Source organism: Pleurodeles waltl, chromosome 2_1, assembly GCF_031143425.1.
Source record: "Pleurodeles waltl isolate 20211129_DDA chromosome 2_1, aPleWal1.hap1.20221129, whole genome shotgun sequence".
Lineage (NCBI taxonomy): Eukaryota > Metazoa > Chordata > Amphibia > Caudata > Salamandridae > Pleurodeles > Pleurodeles waltl.
The window spans coordinates 385,796,398-385,817,103 of NC_090438.1; the positions used below are offsets into that span (position 1 = coordinate 385,796,398).

Below are 20,706 nucleotides of genomic sequence, written 5' to 3' on the forward strand. Positions count from 1 at the left end.
CCGCGTTACGCGTGTGGCTCCATCGCCTGCAGGACCGACATTAAGCCACTTTGCAATGGCCCGGGTATTATCTACCACAGAGTTAACACTCAAAGGGGAATACCTCAACTAGTAATGAACACCCATAATAATGCATATGCCATGTGGTGATAACCGTTTATTTTACTGCAACGTTTTAAGGGCAGGCATCTGTGAAGTGCAGAAGTGGTTGACTAGGTAACTTCTTAGGAAAGTGATCAGCAAGACTGACATGTGCCTAGCACTGAAACAATGGTTTGTAAAAACAAGGAAAATTCAGGTGTATACAGTACAACAGAACAGAAGATGGAGAAATAATCCTTACCTATCATGTTGGCATTGACATTGTTGTCATCTGTGTATTTAAGAAGTTCCCGCAGAAAAGCCATCAAGTACCTAAAAACGTTTCTGTGACAACGAGGAAGTTGTGATATCACCTGGACACAAACAGAAAGTAAGAATGTTCACTTATTTATTAGTCACAATCATATGGATATCTAGCAGATTTAGAAACATTACCTTGCACCTACAAATATGCAATATCTGCGAATACATCAGAAAAAGTCTAAGTAAATGAGTAGTCACAATGTGAGGAATATTTTGTAATGGGCTACACTGGTCTCCCTTTATTCAAGTAACAGTGCAGGATGTTGTAGGAAAGTAGCATCTTTCTGATGTAGTTACCTGCACTTTTTGCCTGGTGTCAGTGTGTTTAGACTTTAGTGGACTGGGATCCTGCTAATCAGGATCCCAGTGTCTGTGCTCTCTCCTCTAAATTTGGTTGCAGGTAAACAGCAGAAGGCAGAACAAAGGATTGCCTGCAAGGGTGAGCTGTGACCATGTCCCCCTTTGTATTAGGTATCTGTGGGCTAGGATGGGGTGGCCTCTAAGTGCAACCAGATTGCTTTGAAGGGCAGATTTAGTGCAATCCTTGTATAATCTGGTTTGCACAAGTTCGGGAAATCCCGGTTACCCCTTTGGAGCGAAACCATACAAATGACAGGGGAGTGACCACCAACCTGTCCGGATCCTTCCCTAGGGAGGTGCACAGAGCTCTGCCAGGTGGCCGTTTGATTCTGCCATCTTGGAAACAAGGTAGGCAGAGGTCCCTGGTAGCATCTGACTGGTTAGTACAGGCAGGTGACGTCCCTAACCCCCACTGATAGGTCGGTCACTTCTGAGAGTGACCAACCCCCTTTTAGGGTTACTTAAGGGCTCCCCCGAGGGTGGGTCCTCAGATTCATCGAGCAAGACTCTACAAGTAACTCGCTGCAAGGCATCTTCTGCTCCTTGCCTCTGGAACTGCTGCTGGTCTCCTTCTGAACTAAAAATAAGTCTGCTTCTGATGGGAAGGCTCCCATGTAAACATTGTTTCTCTGGATCCTGCAAAAAGTCTGCAACATCCAAAGATGTGCATTCTCTAGGGTACACCTGGAAGCGTGAAGGAATCTCCCTCTGAGTGAAGAAATCACTCCGCTGCATCTGCAGGCACCTCAAAACGACGATAGGCTGGTGGATCCTGCTGCCCCACGGCAAATGTGAAGGTTCAGTGGTCCTCTTCGGTTCCCACTTGTCTTCAGATCTATTTGGGTGACTGTGGGCCCCCACTGCAGCCACTAGAACAGCACACCTGTGCACCACGACTGTTGCTCTTGTCAAGGCCTGCCAAGAGATCTTCAAGCACCGAGAAGCCCCATGCTCCAGCACTCTGCAATATGAATATCAGCCTCCGTTTGCAACTCCTATGACATGAGACTTCTGTTTTGTTGTGCTGCTGAGGCCGCCTAGTGATTCCCTGTGTCCGTTGCCTGTGGGTCACTTGTGGGGGCTCCAACAACCTCTCCCGGCCTCCCTATATGCTGAGGGCCAGCCCTGACTCATCCCTCAAGGGTAGTTTCCTGGATCTTGCTGGTCCCCAAACACTTGCAAATCCAACTTCAGCTCCTGCTTGCATTTGCCAGTGCTTCTTGGTGGCCTCTCTGGGCACTGACCCTCCTGCAATCCGTCAACCGACCTGGGACAGTTCGTAGGCGAATTCTAAGATCTTCTGCAGCTGGACTCCTTCCGTTACCAACCTGCAGGACCTTCACTTTTAGGAGGGTGGACATTGCTACCTGCACCACCTGGGCACCTCCGAGGGTGCTGGACCCTGTCCCAGTCCTTTTCAGGTCTTCTACGTCAAGAATCTGTCCTTGGATTCCATCGGCCTGGTCCATGGGTCGCGACAGCAGCTGGACAACCGAGGCTTCCATTTACTTCAGCAAGGGTTTCCAACATCCTTTCACCCCTATGCATCCAGGTCCCCTGGTGTAGGTACTCCGGTCTTCTGGGTATCCTTGGGTGGGGGCAATCTCCAACCTTCCTCCTGTCTTTGTGTTTCCTCGGGGCCCACTGCCCACTGGGGAGGGTCCTGAAACTCACAAATTCCCACAGCAACTTCCCTGTGTTAGTCTATGGGACAACCGGATAGGTAACTACTCTGCACCCGGTCATTGGGGACTCTTGCTGTACTTAACCTCTGGTGTTTTCATTCTTCCCCAGTCCCCAGCAAACTACCACCCTTACCTTGGTTGGATTTAATATTTTGCAATCCACTTACTTAGTATATGGTTTGCCCTGTCTGTGCCCCCTGCCCCCATATAGAGCCCTGTACATTTTATGCAATTTCTGCCTGGTATTTGGTGTATATATTGTGTGTAAGTATCTCCAAAGGGAAATATACCAATGCTAGACTAGGAGTTAGTGCCGTAATAAAGAATCCTTTATTTTTGCAAACTTGCGTGGTTCTTTAATGTGTGAACGTACTGTCTGAGTATGTGGTATTGAAAATGCTTTACATTCCTCTTGGATAAGCTTTAGGTGCTTGCCTCAGCTACCTCTCAAAAGCTTTTGCTACGTGGACACCTAAACACTATCATAATGGGTTGCCTGGACTCAGTATATGGTGCTACAACATAGGTGTACACCATAAACTGGGGCAGCCTCCTACAGATGTCATCAAGTACATTTTCAAGCTAGGACAATGGCCTCTCTATAGGATTGTGATAGTTCCCACTTTTCATTCTTTCCTAGGCTTGTGAGACTTCTTGGTCCACTTCTATCAGTTCCCTTTTATCGATATAAGAAGGGTATCTCAGGATATTACATATACATTTTTGGACCACATGCTCACGTTTCTGAAAAACAAACCTGTTAACATTGCCAGACGTTAAGTCTGCTACTGCTTAAGCCAGAATGTGTTTTTTTATTAATTTTTTTTTTTTTTTTTTTTTTTTTACAGGAGATGTCCTTTTCTTCTCCTTCAAAGTCGTATCCATGCTTGCCACATGTTTTGTTCTAACGTGCCAGAGAATTACAATTCTCTTTCCTAAGTAGCTAAATTATTGTAAGTATAACATGGGCCTCAGACAATCGTCAAGGATCAGAAAGGAATCATTAGGCAAAATGTTATGAAGCCTCTCTGCTACTGTGTAGGAAGCTGGCTATCTATGTAGTGTACCAATGTAGGGGTACACTATGCAGATAGTAGAGGCGACCTTGATTGGCTGACAGGGGTTAAAATAATAATCCTAAATGCTCTCTTTTTGTGGCTGTAGGAAGCTAGCTCTCTATATAGTGTACTAAAATGAAGTACACTGTGCAAAGAGTCCAGTGGATCCCCAAAGGTTTGCAGAGGCAGAAACAGACAGGTCTAGTGGCCTGGGCGAGCAGTTAGGCTTATTAAGAAGTTGTGTTAAGCATTTGTTGTACTCACAAAGGCATTAAATGAGACACACGCTCAAAGAATAAATCAGAGACCAATTTAGAAAAATAACAGTTGCTTCTATATATGTTTTGAACCCAAAAAAACATTGTTACAAGGTGAGTAGTTTTTAAGTTAAAATACTTTGTTGTTTAAAAAATCAACAGTTAAATTTTCAGAGTCTTCAATGTTAACCTAAGGAAGGAAAACAGGAATACAGTTTCTCAGGTAAGTAGTCAACTTACAACCCACAGTCTTCAGGGTTTCAGGCTAGCATCGGCCAAGGTTCAGATTGGTACCAAGAGTGCACCCTCAGTGACACGGGGGCGGCTGGGTGCCAAGGTCAAAGTTGGTGCCCGATGTTAGTCAATGGAGACTGGGAGGACTGAAGAAGCGCTGCTCCCAGGTAAGTACAGGCAGTGTCAGAGGCTGGTCTCCAGGGGATAAGGCAAGCACAAGAAACTTACAAGGCAGCACCAAACTTACACCCTTAGCGGCACAGGGGCATCCAGGTGCAGTGTGCCAACATAGCATCGGGCGCCCTATGCTATCCAATGGAGACCGGGGGTATCCGCAGCAGCGCTGCTTACAGGTGAGGAGAGAGGGGTCAGGAGTGGATCTCCTGGGGTTGAAGCAAGGGGGGCACAAGGCAGTACCAATCATACAGCGTCAGACGTACAGCGGCGGCTGGGTGCAGAATGCCAACACAGCGTTGGGCTCCCAATGTTTGTCAATGCAGGAGATCACTTTAAGAAATGGGCTTCAGTCTCTCACAAGGGGGCTGGGAGAGGTCAAGCCACAGCTGCCCAGGTAAGTTACGATGCCTGGGGTCGTGGGGACACCAATGGTCTAGCTCTCCAAGGCCCAGGGACTCTGGATGCAGGGGTGTCTTTTGGCATCGGAAACATCTTACTGGGCAGGCCGCAGTCAGGGGGAGTCCTTGGATTCAGGTTGCAGGCATTGCTGTGGAGCCTGGCAGGGGTAAGCCCATGATGTACTCTCGGTCAGAAGCACTGGGGAACCTTCACTGGACTGGTGGACCACTTGGACTCAGGTCGTGAGTGTCAGGTGCAGAGGTGGTTCCAGGCGGTGGTTTCACAGTTGCTCAGGCAGACTTCTTTCTTCTTTGGAAACGTTTCTTTTGAACAGATCCGCTGCCCACTGCAGTTCTTTTTCTTTATTGAAAGCAGACAGTCCTCCAAAGGCGTTGGAGGTCGCTGGGCTGCAGGGCAGTCGTCTTCTGGGCACAAGTTCTTTGAAGGCTGCAGACAAGCCGGAATGGCTGGGGCCAAGTCAGTTGGTGTCTTCAGCCTTCTCTGCTGGGCAACTTCTGTGGTGTCCGGCTTTTCTTAGGACAACAGGAATCTGATTCTAGGGTTTGAGGTACCACCTAAGTACTGAATTTAGGGGTGTTACAGGGAGTGGCAGGTGGTAGCCAATGGGCTACTAACCTTTAGGGTTATTACACCCCTCCTATGATCACTTCCTTTGGCAGTTGGGCATAGCCCTAAACCTATTAGCCTAATTCCTTCCATGCAAGATGGAGGAATTTCAAAGGTAGTGTCCACTTCAGCTCATCCACCTTAGGGGTGGGACTGGCATGGAGGGAGCACTCCTCCTAATTCACCTAATTTTCCCGCCAGTCATGCAGCCAAAAGTTGAGTCAGGAACTGGGGTTTGGCCTCTTCCACCATTTGGGATAACCTGGGGCGCATTTCAAAGGTGACAAGGCCTTTGAAGCTATACACCCTGGAATGTCCATCCTGCCTGGGAGAGGAGGCGACACCTCTGCCCAGAGCAGGCCTTTGTTGTGAACCCTCAAGAACAGAGGCTCTCACCTCAGGGGGACAGAATTCTGTCTAAAGTGGCTCCACTGGTTCTGACCAGTTAGTGCCCAGTCTAGGAGTTGGTAGGTTTCAAGGGGGCACCTCTAAGGTGCCCTCTAAGTGGATGTATTAATAAATCCATCACTGGAATCAGTGAGGGTTTATGTATACATGATGTTTGATACCAAACATCCCTATTGTCAGTGAAGCCATCATGTAGCTGGGGAACTTGTAATGACCAGTGTCCAGCACATGTACTTAAAGTGGTTGCACTGTTCACTTACTATGTCGACACACAGAGGCATATCTGCTCATGTAGGTTAGCAGTCACATTTCACATAATGCACCCTGCCTTTAAGGCTGGAAGGCCTGCCAGAGGGGTGACTTACATATATTGTAGAACGAGTGCAGGGGACAGGGCACAGAGGCTGTGTGCAATGTTATGTTTTTATTTTAGGTCTGCCCAAAGACACACAACCTGCGAAGGCAGCACTGTGTGCACTAGTGAGAGGGTTCTTGAGGGTGGCACAATCTGCGCTGCAGCACTCAGGGGCCTTCCACTAGTACCACATGCCCTAGGTATCAGAGTTACCATTTACCAGGGTCGTATAGTGGCAACTAAAGGTTTGACAATTAGGAAAAGACTGCCATTTTAGGAAAAGAAATCTTGCACTGGGGACCTGTTTAGCAGGGACCAAGTGCAATTTTAGTCGAAAATGCACCAGAAATGAGGTAAAAATTGGGGTGGGGAGGGGTGACCATGTCAAAAGAGGCACTTTCCTACAGTGGCAGTGTGGGGCGAGCAGTTTAGGCTTATCAGAGGATAGTGTTAAGCATTTATTGCACACACAGAGGCAGCAAGCAAGACACACTCAATGAAGAAATCTGTCACTAAGACCATCGTAATCAGTAAGTACTTTCAAGTTAAAACATTTTTAAGTCATAAAATACACTTATTCTGTGGCTTCAAACAGTAATGTTATCCTATGGAGAATAAACAAAATACTGCAAAGGGTCACTTAGCAATGAGTTACAGGACTGCTCTCCTAAACTTGAGGCGAGTATGAAGCAAGGTCCAAAGCAGCACAGACAGGTCACCTCAGAAGGCACTGGGTCATCTGGGTGCATAGGTGAATTCCAGTGTCAGATGCCCCATTCACTGCAATGGGAAATGGTCCGGTGACAAAGAGGCTGCAAGCAGGGACTAGGAGCCAGTCCGGGTGAGCCCAAACTGGCGATTCAGTCAGGTCTTGAGGGTCTTGGGCATGCAAGGACACCATCGGTTCATTTGAACTCAGGCTAGGGGTGGGGGGGCACATGTGTAGTGGTGCTCTGAGGCATCGGTTTGCGCTGCTGAAGACACACACAGTTTTTGTTCCTGCAGAAAGATGATGGAGGCAGAGACTGGGTGACGAGTCTGGCTAGACTCAAGGGTGGGCTCAGCTTCTGAGTGTCTCAGGACTGTGTTGGCACAATCGCCTTCCTCGGACTTGGGCTGTGGGGCTTGAGTGCAGTGGTACTTTGAGGAGTCAGGTAGCGGTGGTCAGAGTCTCACTCCGTCATGGAGAACTCGAGAAGAAGGGAAACAGGGCAGTGGGGCCACTCTCATGATTGGCATTGTGGATCTTAACACCCTCAACTGAAGGTCTGCTTTGGTGCTGTTTGAGTCCACCAACAAGCCTTGGTTGCTGCAAGGGGTCCAGTACACCGGTTATAGATGTAGGGAGATTCCTGGGAGGGGTCAGCGTCTCGGGACTTCAGTGAAGTGGCAGGGCTGACCTCCTGAGCTCCAAACAATATTCAGCTGGCTCACTGTTCCCTTGAGACAGAGCACTGGACTTTGCGAGCGGTGCCTGCAGATGCAGGGAAGCAGCTCCTCTGCTCTAAGGGAGATATTTCCTGGTTGCTGGGCAGTCCTCCAAGGGTCTGGGGAGGTTGTCCATGTCTCTGTGAAGTTGACCTCAATGATTGTGTAAATGCAAGCAGCCTGGCAGGGTTTGGCACCAATCTTTGGTGCAAGGCTTCAGTTCTTGCTCTTTTCAGCCCTTCTTTCTCCCTCGGTTCCCAGCAGTCGAGCCTTAACTTGATCTGCTTTCCTAGTGTTGGGGGCCCCCTAAATCCTCAATGTAGGGGCGCTGAGGGAAGAGAAGGGTAGTTGCCAATGGGCTATTTACCCTTGGTGTCACTACACACCCAAGATGAGCACTTCCTGTGAGGAGTGGGCATCACCCTGTCTCAGAGTTCCTAATTCAACGACACACAAGATGGTTGAATTAATCTTTTCCTGTTCACTTCAGGCTGCCCACCTTAGGGAGTGTGGTAAGCTAGTGTGACTAGTCACTGACTAACTAATTTCCCTGCCTGTCCTGGTGCCAGATGGCCCTCAGGGAAGGGTGTCACCTCTCCCAGATCTTGGAGTATCTGGGGTTGCATGTCAAAGGCCACAGGGACTTTGAGGTCTCTGGCCTTAGAATGCAGTTTTACTTGCCATCATGCTGGAGGAGGTGATAACACCTCCTGCCAGAGCAGACACTGTTTCTGACCTCTGAGAGCAGGGCTCTCACCTTCAGGGGGGTCATAAATTCATCTGTGGTAGCAGGCTGGTCAAGACCAGTTGGCTAGAAGAATAAAGGGCTTGCAGGTTTTCAGGGAGCACCTCTAAGGTGCCCTCTCTGTGTGCATGTCACAATAAATCCAATTCTGGCATCAGTGTGGATTTATTAAGATGAGGTGTTTGATACCAAACAGTACTATTTTCAGTGCAGCCATCATGTAGATGGGTCACTCATGGTGACAAGTGTCCAGTACATGCTCTATGATGGCGGCCCGGTCACTTACAATATCTGGTAATAGAACCAGACATCAAAGCGGGATATCTGCTCATGCAGATATGTCCTCACATAAAATATAATGCACCCTGCCTTGGGACTTTAAGGCCTGCTGTAAGGGTGACTTACATATATTAGATGCAGTGATTTTGGCATGGCACACAATGGGTGTGCCATGTTGTATTTTCACTCAGAGTTTGACCCCGACACAGTCCGCAATGGCAGGCTGTGTGCAATTTGAGTGTGGGTCCCTTATAGTGGCATAAAATATGCTGCAGCCCTTAGGGACCCTTTTTAGTGCCCCTGCCCTAGGTACCAGGGGTACCATTAACTAGGGGCTTACAGGGGTCCTACAGACCTGTGTCAATTGTAGACAGAGCACTGACACGGAGGTCTGATTAGCAGGACTCAGTGCACTGTCGGAGTCGAAAACCAGCATCAAGTAGTTCTAAAGAGCACAAAACATTTCGGGGATATATGCAAAGAAGTCCAATTCCCTATATACTGTGATGAAACATATTCTGACCATCAATTTCACAAAGTTACAAAACAACATTAAAAAGAAGAAGATACCATGAATGCCTGGAATCCTTCTGGAAGGCTAATGGCTGACAGGTCAGTTTTGATGCAAGCTTTACTCCCACATGGAAAAACAGAAGAACTCAACAGAAATCAAAGCTTACCTTTTGTAGCTTGGACTGGATGTGCAAAATGTTATGCAGAACAGCCAAAGAACAGTTGCAGTTAAATAAGTAAAGAAATTCATTGTCGAAACCAAATGAAGTAAAAATATACAAATGTGATAAATTAAGTGCCAGAAACATGAAAAATAACAGACAAATCAATGAATAACTTAAATGGTTATCAAAAATAAAGTACATTTCTAATAGAAAGCAAGGCGAGAACAAGTAAAAAACAAGAATTGGCAAATCCAAAAATTCTGGCATCAGCATCCTAGTACAATGGTTAATTTGTTTTTTTCAATGTGAGCATATTCCACAAAAAAGCAAAAAAAACAACAACAAAAAAAAACCTAAACGTGGCAGCCATAAGCTTCAAATGAACATTAAAAAAAGATAACCACCACTGCATATACTTTTAACAGAACAGTACAGGTGTCTCCTGCCAGGCAGGTGTATTTCCTATAGGTATACAGTATGTGTTTAGTTTTAAAGCACCTCACAGGACAATATGGCTTTTGTTGGCACAAACAAAAAAGTTAACAATAAAAAGTTCAATACACGGATGACTGAAGAAAATGTAAACAAAAAAAAAAGAATAGAGAATTGAAAGAGAAAAGCAGTGGTAAAGTATTGTCACACCAGTACTGGCAATTAACTACATTTATTTTTAGACAGCTATGCAGTTGAGAAAGGGCAAAATGTCACCACTGACAGTGCAAGAGATTCAATGGATGAAGTAGGATGACTTATTTATTGCCTCCACGCTGTGGTGTGCGGAAGCAAACTGGACAGAGTAATGGATCGAAAGTACTCACCCAAACCTCTTTATGTACAGATATTTGTGAAGTTTATAGATTACATAGGGTGGGTCAAAGCACTATAGGTGTCTCTAAGTCACAATGAGTCGGACATAACAAAATTATACTGTCTAGTAACACAAGCACATGAGCATGAAAAGACTTATGGCTATATTTGACTATTGTGTCTGTAAACTGCACCAGGGTCCCTCTCTTTTGCCTTGTTGTGGAGAATTCTTGGTGTGCAAGCACTGTACGCTACGGTGACAATTACATTCTATGAAGAGGTGAGGTTGTCTCCTGATGGCTGGTTGTTCCGCAATTGCAAAACAGTACATCCCAACAGAATGTAAAATGGGCTAACGAAACCAAAATCATTCAATTAGAATTAAGGGTACACCGGTAAATGCAGAATATTCTTCTCTATATGCAGTCACCGTGGAACTATGTACCGCTGACAACGCGTGAACCAGAGGTACATTTAGAAGCCTCTTCAAAATTCACCAGCTCCTACTTTAGGTTTTTATGATTTTGTTACTGTGTGGTCATTAATTCTCAGGGTCGAGATGACATCTATGACCACAGATTTTTCACCTTAGAATAGATACCAAATCAGTACCGCCCCAGGTCGAGGGTCTGTGCAGTGTAAAAAAGAAGTCTTGTAAAAGCAAGCAGGTGAAATGTCTTTCCCGCCGTACCTGGCCGTCAAAGAAAAATTACTTTGTGAACACTTGCACTGCCTTTGGTGCCATCGTCTGGCAGTTGTACTTGGCCAAAGTGTGCAAGAATGCCCACGCAGCTCTTCTGCAGATCTTTGCGATCGTTATCCCTCTAGCTAGTAAGTAGTAGTACATTTGGATCTGGTGGAATGGGGCCCAGTTCCTTCCGGGAGATCCTTCTTGGACAGAGAATAGCACATCTGATGTGGAGGATGATCCATCGGGACAGAGGTTGCTTGTGAACTGGTTTTTCTTTCTTGGTATCACAGTCCCCATTGTATAGCTGGTTGTCCAGTTGTATGCCCTTGTTGTGATCCCGGCAATAACTGACAATCCATTGAGGATTCAACCTAATCAACCACGCCACCTCATTTGTGGGGCAGGGCGGAGGATACAAAGTCAGTAGGATGATGGACTGCCTCAAGAGGAAGGGGGTAATCACCCTAGAAAGGAAGGCAGCCCTGGCCATAACACCACTTTTTAAGGAAAAATGGAGCGCAGGAACTAAAGGCTATAGTAATTCAGTTACCCATCTTGCCGAATGTATCCTATCAGGAAAGACAATCGAATAGAGACTTCTAGCAGCAGACTGCTTAAGTTAGAATATTTCCTAGGCATTAGATTGGATCCAGAATTTTTTTAGCAATACATGCACATTGCCTGAGCAGCCGCTACCCCAGTAGGCTGACCTCAGTTCCTTCCTTTCTGCGTCAACAGCATGGATTAGGACAAGAAGTCAGCTCAGTCAATTTTTGACAGATTGTTTTTTCTGTTTGACCTTTTTGTCAAATGCTATCAGTGTGGTCGGTTTCAAGCCTTATAGTGCCTCTCACAGGCAAATGTGTTACAGACACCCACTTGGTTTGTCTGTTGTGTCTGAAACTTGATCACAACTCCACAGTTGGCTCAGATTGCAGAACCATTAATCTAAAGGCCATCTGCAGATGGGCCATGAATCTTCTGCCCTCTCGCCATGTGTAGGAGGCTGGACTGGCTTGTAGTGAGTACCAAGGGGTACTTACACCTTGCACCAGGCCCAGGTATCCCTTATTAGTGTATAGAGTGTCTAGCAGCTTAGGCTGATAGATAATGGTAGCTTAGCAGAGCAGCTTAGGCTGAACTAGGAGACGAGTGAAGCTCCTACAGTACCACTAGTGTCACTTACACAATATCATAAGAAAACACAATACACAGATATACTAAAAATAAAGGTACTTTATTTTTATGACAATATGCCAAAGTATCTCAGAGTGTACCCTCAGTATGAGGATAGCAAATATACACAAGATATATGTACACAATACCAAAAATATGCAGTATAGTCTTAGAAAACAGTGCAAACAATGTATAGTTACAATAGGATGCAATGGGGACACATAGGGATAGGGGCAACACAAACCATATACTCCAAAAGTGGAATGCGAACCACGAATGGACCCCAAACCTATGTGACCTTGTAGAGGGTCGCTGGGACTGTAAGAGAACAGTGAGGGTTAGAAAAATAGCCCACCCCAAGACCCTGAAAAGTGAGTGCAAAGTGCACTAAAGTTCCCCAAAGGACATAGAAGTCGTGATAGGGGAATTCTGCAGGAAAGACACAAACCAGCAATGCAACAACGATGGATTTCCAGTCGAGGGTACCTGTGGAACAAGGGGACCAAGTCCAAAAGTCACAACCAAGTCGGAGATGGGCAGATGCCCAGGAAATGCCAGCTGTGGGTGCAACAAAGCTGCTACTGGACAGTAGAAGCTGAGGATTCTGCAGGAACGACAAGGGCTAGAGACTTCCCCTTTGGAGGATGGATCCCCCACGCCGTGGAGAGTCGTGCAGAAGTGTTTTCCTGCCGAAAGACCGCCAACAAGCCTTGCTAGCTGCAAATCGTGCGGTTAGGGTTTTTGGATGCTGCTGTGGCCCAGGAGGGACCAGGATGTCGCCAATTGCGTCAGGGGACAGAGGGGGCGTCGAGCAAGACAAGGAGCCCTCTCAGAAGCAGGCAGCACCCGCAGTAGTGCCGGAACAGGCACTACGAAGAAGAGTGAAACGGTGCTCACCCGAAGTTGCACAAAGGAGTCCCACGTCGCCGGAGGGCCACTTAGAAAGTCGTGCAATGCAGGTTAGAGTGCCGTGGACCAAGGCTTGGCTGTGCACAAAGGATTTCCGCCGGAAGTGCACAGAGGCCGGAGTAGCTGCAAAAGTCGCGGTTCCCAGCAATGCAGTCAGGCGTGGGGAGGCAAGGACTTACCTCCACCAAACTTGGACTGAAGAGTCACTGGACTGTGGGAGTCACTTGGACACAGTTGCTGGATTCAAGGGACCTCGCTCGTCGTGCTGAGAGGAGACCCAGGGGACCGGTGATGCAGTTCTTTGGTGCCTGCGGTAGCAGGGGGAAGATTCCGTCGACCCACGGGAGATTTCTTCGGAGCTTCTAGTGCAGAGAGGAGGCAGACTACCCCCACAGCATTCACCACCAGGAAAACAGTCGAGAAGGCGGCAGGATCAGCGTTACAGAGTTGAAGTAGTCGTCTTAGCTACTTTGTTGCAGTTTTGCAGGCTTCCAGCGCGGTCAGCAGTTGATTCCTTGGCAGAAGGTGAAGAGAGAGATGCAGAGGAACTCTGATGAGCTCTTGCATTCGTTATCTAAGGAATTCCCCAAAGCAGAGACCCTAAATAGCCAGAAAAGAGGGTTTGGCTACTTAGGAGAGAGGACAGGCTAGCAACACCTGAAGGAGCCTATCAGAAGGAGTCTCTGACGTCACCTGCTGGCCCTGGCCACTCAGAGCAGTCCAGTGTGCCAGCAGCACCTCTGTTTCCAAGATGGCAGAGGTCTGGAGCACACTGGAGGAGCTCTGGGCACCTCCCAGGGGAGGTGCAGGTCAGGGGAGTGGCCACTCACCTTTCCTTTGTCCAGTTTCGCGCCAGAGCAGGGCTGAGGGGTCCCTGAACTGGTGTAGACTGGCTTATGCAGAAATGGGCACTATATGTGCCCATGAAAGCATTTCCAGAGGCTGGGGGAGGCTACTCCTCCCCTGCCTTAACACCTTTTTCCAAAGGGAGAGGGTGTAACACCCTCTCTCTGAGGAAGTCCTTTGTTCTGCCATCCTGGGCCAAGCCTGGCTGGACCCCAGGAGGGCAGAAACCTGTCTGAGGGGTTGGCAGCAGCAGCAGCTGCAGTGAAACCCCTGAAAAGGCAGTTTGGCAGTACCCGGGTCTGAGCTACAGACCCGTGGGATCATGGGATTGTGCCAACAATGCCAGGATGGCATAGAGGGGGCAATTCCATGATCTTAGACATGTTACATGGCCATATTCGGAGTTACCATTGTGAAGCTACACATAGGTATTGACCTATGTGTAGTGCACGCGTGTAATGGTGTCCCCGCACTCACAAAGTCCGGGGAATTTGCACTGAACTATGTGGGAGCACCTTGGCTAGTGCCAGGGTGCCCACACACTAAGTAACTTTGCACCTAACCTTCACCAGGTAAAGGTTAGACATATAGGTGACTTATAAGTTACTTAAGTGCAGTGAAAATGGCTGTGAAATAACGTGTGCATTATTTCACTCAGGCTGCAGTGGCAGGCCTGTGTAGTATTTGTCAGAGCTCCCTATGGGTGGCAAAAGAAATGCTGCAGCCCATAGGGATCTCCTGGAACCCCAATACCCTGGGTACCTCAGTACCATATACTAGGGAATTATAAGGGTGTTCCAGTATGCCAATGTGAATTGGTGAAATTGGTCAATAGCCTGTTAGTGACAATTTGGAAAGAATTGAGAGAGCATAACCACTGAGGTTCTGGATAGCAGAGCCTCAGTGAGACAGTTAGTCATAACACAGGTAACACTTTCAGGCACACTTATGAGCACTGGGGCCCTGGCTGGCAGGGTCCCAGTGACACATACAACTAAAACATCATATATACAGTGAAAAAATGGGGGTAACATGCCAGGCAAGATGGTACTTTCCTACACCATGCTCTAGGTCTTGTTCACGAGGGAGGCCTATGGACCACTACAAGTCGCTCATGCTAATCATCTCTGTTATTCAGACTTCTTCAGGTAAGTTCCACATGAAGAATTCCTAGTCAGCGAAGCGCTTTTCAACTTCGTTACATTGATCCCATTCATCAGATGACGCTAGGAAACGATGTGACAAATCCCATTCATTGGATGACGCAAGGAAATGATGTCTCAAATCCAGGCCCTGCTCCTAGTTTGTTATTGCAGAGCTGGCGGACACTGGGTTTGCTCTGTGCTTCCAAGAGTTTACCGGAGCCACACCCCTCCGATTATGTGAGTTTTAGGAGGCCATGAGCCTCATTTCTGGGTGGTGGAACCCCCTTCACCAATTTCAGGCCCATGGGTTCAGAAAGGGAATGGAGTCCAAATAGTCCAAAATAGGCCTCTGCGGTGGGTCCATACTCTGCACCAGTCAGGACATCAGGATCCATTGGTTTCTTCTGGCATGCGTCACCAGCAGGATGCAGAAGGCCATGAGGTCCAGCAACCTTGTAGTCAGTCTCACTGAAAAAACTGAATAGAGGCTGAAACATTGGTATCATAGCCTGAATATAATGGACTTGCCGCTTGGGAGGATAAGCCCAAAACTGTACTGAGCCAGAACTGCCCCAATGAAAGGGAGCATCTGAGAGGGACCCAGGTGTGACTTCGGCACGTTGATAGTGAACCCCAGCGAATGCAAGATGTTTGCCATAGTCTGGAGGTGGGAGACACACCGGGGCAAACCTGCCTTGTGCAACCAGTCGCTAAGATAAGGGAAGAATGATAACCCTGGTCTGCGCAGATGAGCTGCTACCACCAGAATCACTTTGGTGAAATCCTGAAGGGCTCAGGTAAGGCCAGAGGGGAGTATGGTAAAGTGAAGGTGATTGTGGCCTACTGTGAACTGAAGTAACGTCTGTGGGCAGACAGGACGGGGATATGAAAATAAGCATCCTACAAGTCCAATGCCACCATTTAGTCTTCTGGGTATAGAGCAGACAAGACCTGAGCCAAAGCGAGCATCCTGAACTGCTCCCTTTTGAGGAAGAAGTTGAGGGTTCAGAGATCTAGGATAGGATGAGGGAGGAATTAAGCCCTCCTGGCGATCTGAAGAACCTACCTGTTAGACCTGGCATCCTTAGGGTGGTCTTACCCCCAGACATTTGCCATTCACCTGCTGTTTTTCACCATATCATTTTGTTGGCCTTAGGACTCTGAGTACTTTACCACTACTAACCAGTGCTAAATTGCGTCTGTTTCTCCCTTAAACATGGTAGCATTTTTGTATCCACAAATGCGTATTTTACTTACTTCTAAATCCCTTTTAAAGTGGTATATGTATAGCCAGGGCCTGTAAATTAAATGCTGCAGCAGCTCTTAAACATGTGTCAACGTAGAGCTAAGCATTTGTTGTACTCACTGAGGAAATAAATGAGACACACACTCAAAGAATAAATCTGAGATTAATTTAGTAAAATAACACTTTGCATATATAGTTTGAAACCAATAACTTTGTTAAGGTAAGAATGTTTTTAAGAATAAATACTTTTCACTTGCAAAAGTGGAGACAGTGCAATGTTTGAGTTCTTTGATGTTAACCTGTGGGAGGAAAACAAAGTCAGCAAACAGGTACTTTACAACAACTTACGAGATCAATCTCAGAGACTTGAGGTTAAGTACTGGGAAGGGGTCAGGACCACACCACCAGGTCACTCTGGGCATTATTGCGTGGCCAGGTGCAGAGGTGTAGTAAGGCGTCAGGTGCCCTTAGTATTTCAATGGGGATTGGTCTCCTTCAAAAAATAAAATAAGGCTGCAGGCCTCAGCAAGGAAGCCAGTCGGGAAAAACCAACAGGTAGGTAATAAACGTGGGGTGCTCACGGACATAGGAGGACCTTTGGTCCTCTTCTTCAAGGCCCAAGGGCGACAGATGCATGGCTGTCCTTTGGCATTGGGTGTCTGTGTCAGGGAGCACTCAGGTTTGAGGTGTCCTGTGGTCTGAGGCTGCAGGTATTGTCATGGAGTGACGAAGGGTGAAACCACAGTGGATTTGAGCTCACGAGAGCTAGGGGACGTCATTGACACCTGGAACCCGCTTCAGTTTGGCCATAGGTGAAGGGTGCAATGGTTGCTCCAGGTGTGGGGTTTCTCTCACCACAGAGGCTGCGGGGGAGGGGACTGCGTGCAGAGGCTGCAGGAAACTTCGGGGAGTCCAGGAAGGGTGAAACCATGATGGACTCAGACTCTGGGGAACCTTGTTGGTACCAGAGCTCTACTCCCACTTGGGTCAGTAATGGTGGGTGCAGTGGTGACTTCAGGTCTCAGGTCTTTGCAGTCATGAAGGCTGCAGAGTCCCTTCTTTGGAGGTAGCTGGGGAGCAGGTCCACTGCTCACAGGAGTCTTGAGTCTTTTTTAAAGGCAGGCAGTCCTGGTTTTCTGGATGGTCAGCTGCAGGAACAGCCTTCTTTTGGTGCAGAGTACGTCAAGATTTGCAGACATGGTTGGTATCAGGTTAGATGCTTCTTTTCTCATCCTGTACTGGTGTGACTCTTCAGTGTCCTACGGCTCCTTAAGTCGTCAGGATCTGAGTTTGTGGGTTAACGGGTGCCCCCTAAATACTCAATTTAGGAGTGCCAGGTGGCAGTCAATAGGTTGCTAACCTTTAGGGTGACTACACACTCTCTATGACCACTTCCGTTGGGATGTGGGCATAGCCCGGACCCTAGAGGTCTAATTCCATCCAAAACAAGATGTAGGAATTTAAGAAAAGGTGTCCATTTCAGATCGTTCACCTTAGAGATGGGACGGCATGATGTGGGAACACATCATAATAAAAAAAAAATCCCGCCTTGACGCCAATTGGGGTCAGGACAAGGGGGTTGGTCATCTCCACCATCTCGAGAGACCGGGGTTGCCTTACAAAGGCAACTAGGCCTTTGAAGCTTCCTGCTCTGGAGTATCCAATCCTGCCTGGAGGAGGTGTCAACACCCCTGCCCAGTGTAGGCTTCTGGTTCTGGCCTGAGAGCATTAGCTGTTACCTTAGGAGGTCTTTTTCTTTTTAGTAACTTTTCAAACCAAGGGTATATAAAGAATAACAGGCTGTGCATCCAGCAGGGACAAACATTTGTGTCGTTAAGTAACTACACTCCGAGACATATACACATAATAACCATAAACATAAACATAAAAGAAGCGTCTCAATGCCTCTATTCCAGATATCCGCATGATGTGGGCGGCAGAGTGGTCATGGGCAGACACATTCAGGGTCAACAAGTAGTCCCTCAAAGCTGCCAAATGTCCTTCGGGGGCAAAGCAGGTGGCCGCATATATCTTGCTCAAATGAGGCTCCGTAACTATGCACGCACCAAAGGCAGCATCCCGGAACCCCAATGTAGAGCTATTCCACACTTTGCAGGAGAAGGGCTATGACTGCAAAGCATTGAAGAGGTTTAGCAACATTCTCCACATATCCCAGCACCGCTATCAGGGGGTCAGGAGTAACAGCGTTACCCACCATAGAAGTCAAAGTATTGAAAACATTCCTCCAGTACTCCACCACCCCGCCCCATATCCATGTTAAATGAGCAAAGTCTGCATTTTCTGTTTTACATTTCAGATGTGCAGAGGTTCATGAGGGGTCTATTTTTGCTAAAGCATTAGGCGTTGCATAGGTTCTACGGGGAAATTTATAGTGTAAAAGTTTGTTCCCATGATTAAGAGATATTGTGCATGTTTGGGAACAACAATTGTAACATATCTTATTGGACAACTGATGCCCTAAGTCCACCCTACACTCTCCGATCCTGAATGGGGAGAAGCTCACGGCATGTGTGGTAAAACTTGGAAACCAAACCAGCACTGGAGTCCACTGTTATAATTTGTTATAATTAGTGTCAGAAGTGGAAAGTCCAAGGGAGTCACTAGTTAAGTTGGCACAAGCGCCTGTAGTGTGCTCTACAAACGTCGGAGTACAAAGTGGCAGATTCAAAGCCACTGTCCTCGTTTGCGAGAATATATGATCCAGCTGGAAGAGGTCACCCCTAGTGGAAAGCTGAAGAGAGCAAAGTGTATGTTGCACCATTTTCTCCGCTGTAGGGGGGAGCCATAGATTGCTGCCCAGCAGGAGTGCCGCTGAGTATAACAAGTTGCAAGACAGAGGGCAGGCCAATCGACGCGAAGCCCAACACGTTGTGGTCAACGCCTGGACGTCTGCAGGAGCCAATGGTGGCCAAGTGGTAGCAATGATTGTAATTGGATAGGGAACACAAAATCTCTTTCTGGTATTGTATATGGTAATCGGGTATCTGGAAGATAATAATAGTATGAGTAGTGGCATTGGGCAGCTAGGTAGTATAACTGACAATAGGGGACCTCAAAACCCCCAGGCTCATTCAGAAGTGTCAGTACCTCACAACGCACACGGGAACGCTTACAGGCCTAAATCAACCACGTCAAAGAGCTCTGTAGTGTAGTGAAAATTTATTGGTGAGAGGGATTGGTATGTTGACACAGATATAGAAAATGCGGAAGTACCATCATTTTAATTAATGCCATGCAGCCATCCATTAATAAGGGGAGGTGGATCCAGCAGTCTTTCCACTGCAGGTCCATAATTTAGTTTAAGTATGTGCTTCCTCTCTTGGTGTAGATAGATACCCAGAAATTTAACCTGGCCCTCACGCCAAGAGAGAGGGAACCCACAGCTCACTGGGGTAGTAACCTCCATGAAGGGAACAGCTCAGACATATGCCAGTTAATCTGTAATCCAGAGAAACTGCCAAACCGACCAATCCCGGCCATCACCGGGCCCAGGTTGGTGACGGGATGGCAGAGAAATAAGAGGATGCTATCCGCATATAAGGAGAGCAATAGGGTTCCGGTCCTGAATTGCAATCCTCTGTGTATATGTGGTTTTCCTGAAGGTGTCATACCAAGGGGTCCTGTCAGAGTCACCAGATCCTCGGGGTTTGCGCACGTTCCCAACACGTCCACCACTGAACAGCTCCAAGACTCCGATAGATAAATCACAGAGGCTAAGAGACTTCAAGAGGAGAAGAGGGGATTAGGAAGGGAACAGCTGGGAAGGAGACCTGTAGTAAGAAAAAGGTTAAAACACACAAAATGAAAATTACATCTCATGAAATCAATACTAGACTATGACTCTAAAAGCCTAGTCATTCTGAAAACATGAACAACCTCAGAATTAGGCTTAAAATGACTAAGTTTCAAGATGGCCTGTAAGGGAATCAAGATGGATTAAATGAAACTTTCAAATTCAAGTACTTTCCTTTACATGAGAATCAGGAAAACATTCTGAATAAGTTCTAAAACAGTCATATGAATCCTTTTTTGAGAATGCATACTAGGACCATGCAATATTGCATCTAGAAACTCTGGTCTTCTGTGTTCTCTTGAAATGTTTCAACACAAATTGCGCACATTGCAGATTTTCATATATATAGTAAACACCATAAAAGGATTGTGTACCATGAATAACACAATATGGATTCTGGAAACAAATCACACAACTTGTCAACTCGACTATTACCTAATAAATGTCTTAGAATAAATGGCATACAATGAACAACATGAATTAAGCTCGAAGAGAGAATCGTGCGTCTTGCCGATTCGAGTGCCACCATGTAAATGTCAAGAAATGGTAGCACGCAATGAATATCAAGGTTAAATCACCATTAAACGAATCGCGCGTCTTGCCGATTCATAAGCCACGATGTAAATGCCAAGAAATGACAGCGCGCAATGAAAAACAAGATTAAAGCACCATGAAACGACTCGCGCGTCTTTTGCCGATTCTTAAGCCACCATGTAAATGTCAAGAAATGGTAGCGCGCAATGAATAACAAAGTCAAATCATCATGAAACGAATCGCGCGTCTTTTGCCGATTCTTAAGCAACCATGTAAATGACAAGAAATGGTAGCGCTCAATGAATAACAAAGTCAAATCATCATGAAACGAATTGCGCGTCTTGCCGAATCGCAAGCCACCATACAAATGTCAAGAAATGGTAGGGTGCAATGAATAACAAGATCAAATCAGCATGAAACGAATTGCGCATCTTGCCGATTCGC

The 20,706-nt window shown here is 46.9% G+C and overlaps 1 protein-coding gene across 2 annotated transcripts in view; it reads right to left on the reverse strand.

The window, feature by feature from the left end:
• OCRL (OCRL inositol polyphosphate-5-phosphatase) overlaps positions 1–20,706 on the reverse strand; it is a 659,503-nt gene that overhangs the window by 81,169 nt on the left and 557,628 nt on the right. For both annotated transcript variants that reach the window (XM_069212991.1, XM_069213000.1), the window contains one exon: positions 344–455. In XM_069212991.1, coding sequence (XP_069069092.1) covers positions 344–455 — 112 coding nt within the window. The remainder of the gene's footprint in view (positions 1–343; positions 456–20,706) is intronic.